This window comes from Heteronotia binoei, unplaced genomic scaffold (assembly GCF_032191835.1).
Source record: "Heteronotia binoei isolate CCM8104 ecotype False Entrance Well unplaced genomic scaffold, APGP_CSIRO_Hbin_v1 ptg001511l, whole genome shotgun sequence".
NCBI lineage: Eukaryota > Metazoa > Chordata > Lepidosauria > Squamata > Gekkonidae > Heteronotia > Heteronotia binoei.
The window spans coordinates 11,859-18,352 of record NW_026800298.1 but is presented as its reverse complement, the minus strand read 5'-3'; the positions used below and the strand labels follow the sequence as shown (position 1 = coordinate 18,352).

Sequence of the window (6,494 nt, the reverse complement as noted above, 5' to 3'; positions counted from 1 at the left end):
TCCCACCCCTTTGTAAAACAGGGATAGCGCTGAGTTTTTGTTGTAAATGGAGGATTAGTTATTACTCAAGCAGCTTTCCTAAATCCACTTAGGATTTGTCTGTCTTTAAGAGCAGAATCAAAGCAACCTGGGGGCTCCCAGTTCCAATTAGGTATATGCAGGCAGAGAGATTTTAACTCTTCTATACTCACAGTTGTGATGAAGCACAACATAGGCTGTTATTCAGAGTTAAGGGGGGGGGGCTTGAGAAAACCATTGTCAAGACTATTACTTACAGCTTTGGCTGCCAGGCTCACTGGGCGGCAGTGTAGTTTAGGGCTACGCATGACTAAGCTAAAGTCCACATGCCCAGGGTGAACTGCCAACATCTACAATGCTGCTCCATTAACATTTACCAGCAGAGGGTTTTCCCGAACCAGGTATTAAAGCTTCCCAAAGCTAAACACAACCAGGATTATCTGGACAGACCATCCATGCTCAAAGGAGGGGGGGAGAAAAGAAAGAAGCCAACATTAGATTACAGGCCGCAGCCCGAGTTTAAACTCGTTACCATCTTTAATTAAACTGCTTTGGAAGTAGCATACGTTTCCATGATAAACAATTTCCGAGCCCAAGTACACAGAATCACATTTGTAGTTCACTAATGCCAGAGTTCAGCAGTTCTCTTCACATGGCGAACAGGATCAGGAAAGCCACCATCAGACAGAAGAGACCCATAGCTTCAGACAGGGCAAATCCCAAAATAGCATATGAGAATAACTGCTGCTTCAGGGAAGGATTTCTAGAACAGAAAATCAGGTAGGAGCCATTTTAATGTATAAACAGTGAAAGGAAGCAATTCAGTTCTAGACAGATGCATCCATTTACATTTTAGTTAACTATACAACGAAAAGCTTGTCACCTTCAGCCATATAGCAAAACCAATTATACGCAAGCTTAATTAGAGAATACATGCAGGGCTGATCCCAGAACTGTGATAATTTAACACAAGTCTGAACAAGATTACGATTGCAACACTCGGTGCTCCCTACGAAAATGAGGGAAACACACTGGCAAGTACATGGTAGCTATTCAGCGCTTCCATTTGGCAGCATACAAAGAAGCACAAGACAAAATGGTAAACTCTAAACCAACCAGATTTGGTAAGTAGAAGCTAGTGGCTATAGTTATATTTACATCCCACCCTTCTACTCTCAAAGTACTCAGGGTGGCTTCATTCCCTGTGGTCCCTCCACCGCCCTGGACTGGAACTGTGTGGTTCCTACTCAATTTCCTGACACAGCACTTGTCTACAGCTTCAGATTCAAATGTGTCACTCTTATGTCCATGAAAAAAATCAGAAGCTTGAACGGCAAAACACAGTGGTCCAACTAACTTTTCTGCTGACTGAAAAAGCAGCAGAGAAGGATGCCTTCTGACTACCTTTGATGCCTCTAAAGCTTTCCAGACTCTTTTCTTCTAATATGGACACTAACAAAATATAGTAAATATGTTACACTCATTGATTATTTCTGTTTGCATAAGCATGGAGAAACTTCTCAAACAGAGGCTTTCCTTGATTGTATAAAGGAAACCCTCAAAATCTGAAAATTCTCTCCATATATAAGATTGGAAAAGTTTCTACTGTAAAGACTCTTCAGGATAGAGCAAACATTTTAAAAATTCTTTATTTATACCCCCTTTTCTCCCAATGGCGACCCAAAGCAGTTTACATTGTTCAGTACTGCCAATGGGTTGGATCTAATCAACTGTTCTGCTTGGTGAAAAGAGGAGGGAAACTTCTGATCATCATAAAAGGTAAGGTGAGGTTTATAGGACCAAGATGGACAAAAGCCACAAGGACGGGGAGCTGTAATAAGAAGAGTAATTGGAGGAGATTGAGCAAAAGAGCTGGATGGATCCAACCCTATTATCTTGATCTTAATACATGCAGCAGATTACTATAATTTACTTTATGCAAGACTCAAAATTTTGACACCCATCAAGGATTCACAATACAATCCTAAAAAGACTTTCCTAGGTAGAAAGCCTCAAGAGAATAAAACAGGATGTCTTTCTGTGTAGACCTGTTTAAGATTTGCCAAGCTTAATGGAGCAGAACAAGGGAATCATCCCCAGGTAAAGCAATACCTGCATTCTTCCATACTATCCCAAAGCACCAATATCTGTTACTGCTAACACAGAAGAGACACATGGAAGTGCCATAGCTCTGCATAGCTTATTTCAGCCAGCAGAGGCAACCGTGATGGGGTAATAGTGGATTACTGGCATCACCAACAATTCAGTGCTTGAATACCTAGCACAGTAAACTGCAACATCCATTTCTCCAAATAGTACAGTTAGGATGAGTTACCTGGCATAGCCTATGATTAGACTCCCAAAAACTGTTCCAATACCAGCACCAGAACCAGCCACTCCTACTGTGGCAGCACCAGCACCAATAAATTTGGCAGCCGTGTCTATGTCCCTGCTGACTGCACTAGTTTGAAACTCCCTTAGTGCTAACTGGCTGCTGGTATCCTGAGGTCCAGTGAGAAAAGTCGTGTTGCCCTTCAAAAGAAGAGAAGAAAATTTAGGTTAGCACCCACAGTTCTTGGAAGGCTAAACAGTTGCATTACAGAAGTCACAGGCATTCCACAAGAAATAAGACATCTCAGTTTGTCAATAACAAAGGACGTGAACTCCCTCCCATCCCAATTTCGTTCAGGTATTACTATCTTGAAAAACTGTCCAAAAGCAAGTACACGAACAGGAAGTATAAGTCAATCACAACTTCACAACTTTTATCATCATCCTAGGTGCCCAGCAGCTCCCAAGAAAAAGCTACTTGCTTCATGATGGTCTTCAAATTTTTCTATAGCATTTATAATTGGAAAACTGTAATCCTCTAGTGTTCAGGAGGTTTTTAGAAACAGCTTTCTTTCTAAGTGTCCTGGAGACATATTAACTTAGGGGTTTATCCTATGGCAATAAAACACCACCTAGGAATCAGACAGCTGGATTAATATAACCAAGTTGATTATCAGTTACAAATTCCCAATTTTAGGCACCTTACTGTAATAAGTGAAATGCGGACAGTTCAGTTCCCTCCAAATTTAGCTTTTTAAAATAAGGCCTGGACCAGAGCGAGAATTCAATATTTTGTTGCGTAATTAAGACAAAAACACACAAGCTCAGACGACAGTTTAAGGATTGGAAGCTACAGAATTGTTTAAGGTACCTCGCCAGTCCTGATTTCTGGCCTAGACAACACCGAGGCAGAAATTGGTCTGTACAGGATTCTTGACCCCGCACGCATCTGAAGGAGTGAAAGCATATCAAGACATAACCATAGTTAATACAGTTTTCTATGAACAGTGATATATTCCATAGAGCAACAGGACACAGATTCCACCCACAAACTACAATCATTGTATAAGGCTTGATCAATCGCACAGGTTCTACAGAGCAAAACCTCAAATCCTCTCCAATGGTTGAGGCTCCTCCCACTCCTGGTCCTCTGGGGAGCCAGAGCTTCCTTTGCCTAGTTCTCCAGATCCCATGGGAGAGATACAAAAAAAGCACCTTTAAGACCAAGAAGTGCTAATGTTTTAAAGCATGTTTAAGTTTAAAAAAATCTTTAGTAGTGTTTGTCTGTGTCCTTTAAAAAGTTCATCTCTCTGCTACCCAATCTTAAATAGGCGCACACATGGCCTGGCCCAACAAGGTCTGATTTATATCAGATCTGGCCCTCATGAGTTTGCCACCCCTGAATTACAGTATTCTCTTATGTTTTTCCTTTCCCGTAAGAGATGTGTAATAAGGAGCTGAGACATCAATCTTCACAGGTTTGTGTTAGAAAACTTAAATAGTTCCCTCTCTTGAGAAACATAGACATTTTTTAGTTCCCCAACAAAGATTACATATTGGAGCAGGAAAGGAGTTTTCCAGACCAGATTACTGGATAACCCTGATTTGTTTTCTAACATTTTCAACAAACTAGCCCATACCATACATTAGTACTTTACTTACACTTTGGAAAACATGCATTGCTGAGGGAACTTCATGTTAACAGCCAGAGAACTATGGGTCCCTGTCAATACTCCCTCTAAGCTGTGGAGTCTTGTGAGCAAAAATTCTACCTCCTGAGCTACTGGCATTGAAGTTGTGAGCTCTGGTCATAGTTTTCCACATGAGCTTCTTCCTGTGGCAGGAAGCTCAACCCCGCCCCCCACCCCACTTTGGCAGCAGATCTGATTTAATTTCAATTAAAGTGGGGAGGGAGGGGAAGACTTTGCTTGCAGCAAATTAGGGAGAAAAGCAAAGAGTTCCCTGCACGCAGCAATTTGGTAGAGCAGAAAATCCTTCCTGAGCTAAGACAAAAAAAGTATGAGCTGCAGCCTAAAAAACTGTGAGTTACACTAACTCACCTTAGAGGGAGCACCGGTCACAGTAGAAAGGATGCCTCATTTCCACTGCATAAAAAGCTAGTCTCAATGACCTTCAGGTTATACTAAGACTTTTGCTGAAAAGTACAGCAGGATCCTCGACTAGCAACTGAACTATCTAATTTAAACTTAAGCAATTCAGACCTCCGGCAGAGCAACCTGAGTCACCCACACCCAAGGGAAACCCTCCCCCAAAGAGTACAGCGTTCCGGGCTCGGCCTCTTCCAACAGTTCAAAGCCAGGCCGCAAGCCGCGCGATCTAACGAAGGCCCAATGAAATGAATGAGCCAGAGAGCCACAGCTCAGCCGCGGCCTGTTCGTGTCCTTGGATTGCCTGCGCTGCAAAGGTCATAGTTTTCCACATGAGCTTCTTCCTGTGGCAGGAAGCTCAACGTCCCCCCCCCCTTTGGCAGCAGATCTGATTTAATTTCAATTAAAGTGGGAAGGGAGGGGAAGACTTTGCTTGCAGCAAATTAGGGAGAAAAGCAAAGAGATCCCTGCACACAGCAAATCGGTAGAGCGGAAAAACGACCTGCAGCAAAGTCAGAACCGCTAGGCCTCCAAGAAAAGGCGCAACCCGAGCGAGCAAAGCCATAAGGGAAAGAGACTTGACAGCAAGAGCAGGGCACGAGGAAGGAGGCAGTCAGAGAAGGAGGCGCCTCCGCCCCTCATTGCAAGAGGGGAGCGGCTGCCCCACATTGCAAATGGGGAGCTGGTACCCCACAGCAGCGCCCTCCTCCCCCAACTCACCAATGCAGGCGAGCCGGCGGCGAGCTTGACACAGGCGAACATGGTCGGTGGGGTTGCGGCTTCTGCTTTGCTGCTGCCGGGCGGCTGAAGGGGCGGCCGCGGGTGCTCTGCGGGTGCGGGTTGGGCCTCCTGGCTCGCTGCAGGGAGACAAAGCAGAGCTCGATGCGATGGAAAGGCGCCGCTCCCGGCAGCGGGAGGAACGAGAGGCGCGCCGATGGAGACGGATGCACGGCAGCCCCCCCAACCCGCCTCGGCCTGCTACTTACCCGGCAGCGGTAGAGGTCGAAGGGACTGCAGGCTCCTCGCGCAGGCGCAATGACGACACTTTATCCTTCGAGTGCCCGGATGCTGGAGGAGGGAAGGGTGGGGGCGGAGAAACCCTGCCCAAGGTCACTTTGTAGCAACTTTATTAGTAAGACCAGGACAGAGGACAAGAGCAAGCTGATAGGAGACGCCGGGAAAGATTTAGAAAGGCTGAAGGGAAAGGTCTTATTAAATGCCGTTATGCTCTGGAATGCAGTTTCTGAAAAGCATGACTTTTCAATTAATTCTTTTCAGGGCTTTTTTGAGTAGGAACGCAGTTCCGGCTGGCTTGGTGTCAGGGGTGTGGCCTAATATGCAAATAAGTTTGAGTTCCTGCTTTTTGCAGAAAAAAGCTCTATATGAAACAATGGTGCCATCAAAGGGTGTGGCCTAATATGCAAATGAGTTCCTGCTGGACTTTTTCCTACAAAAAAAGCCCTGATTCTTTGGTTGCTGTTTTTGACCATGCACCCGGGAGGGTCTGTGGCTTAGGGGAAGAGCTTCTGCTTTGCATGCAGAAGGTCCCAGGTCCAGTCCTTGACATCTCTCGTTAAAACAGGGGTGTCAAACTTATTTGTTACGAGGGATGGACGGGCCATATGTCATAAAATGTAATGCCAGGTAGCAGAGATATAAACTTTATAAAGGACATAGACAAACACAAAGATTTTTGTAAAAGCTTAAAATAAAATGTGCTTAAAACATTAGCACTCTGTCTTAAAGATGCTTTCTTTGTATCTCTCCCATGGGATTCAGGGAACTGGGCAAAGGAAGCTCTGGCTCTTTCCTTTCTTCCGCAGGGGACCAGGATGGGGAGAGCCTCAGCCAATAAAAGGAAAAGAGGCTTGGGTCAGTAGTTCTGCTGTGCGATTGAGAGAACCTGGCAAAGCAAGCTGTTCCACTCCCCTTCCTCCCCAAGGGAGAAGCCTCAGCCAATGGAGAAAATAGAGGTTTTGCTCTGTAGCTTTTCTGCTGTTGAGCAAGCCTGGCAAAGCAAGCTATGATGCAGAAGGA

At 44.9% G+C, this 6,494-nt stretch overlaps 1 protein-coding gene across 1 annotated transcript; it reads right to left on the bottom strand.

Annotated features, from left to right (window-relative positions):
• Nucleotides 1–536: 536 nt before the first annotated feature.
• Nucleotides 537–5,543, bottom strand: LOC132591082 (ATP synthase F(0) complex subunit C3, mitochondrial-like). The gene is made up of 5 exons (XM_060263966.1): nucleotides 5,444–5,543; nucleotides 5,178–5,314; nucleotides 3,221–3,298; nucleotides 2,354–2,550; nucleotides 537–781 (listed from the first exon to the last, which is right to left on the bottom strand). Exons 2-5 carry the CDS (start codon nucleotides 5,217–5,219, stop codon nucleotides 667–669), a joined length of 432 nt encoding a protein of 143 aa, XP_060119949.1. The 5' UTR covers nucleotides 5,220–5,314; nucleotides 5,444–5,543; the 3' UTR covers nucleotides 537–666.
• Nucleotides 5,544–6,494: the final 951 nt, after the last annotated feature.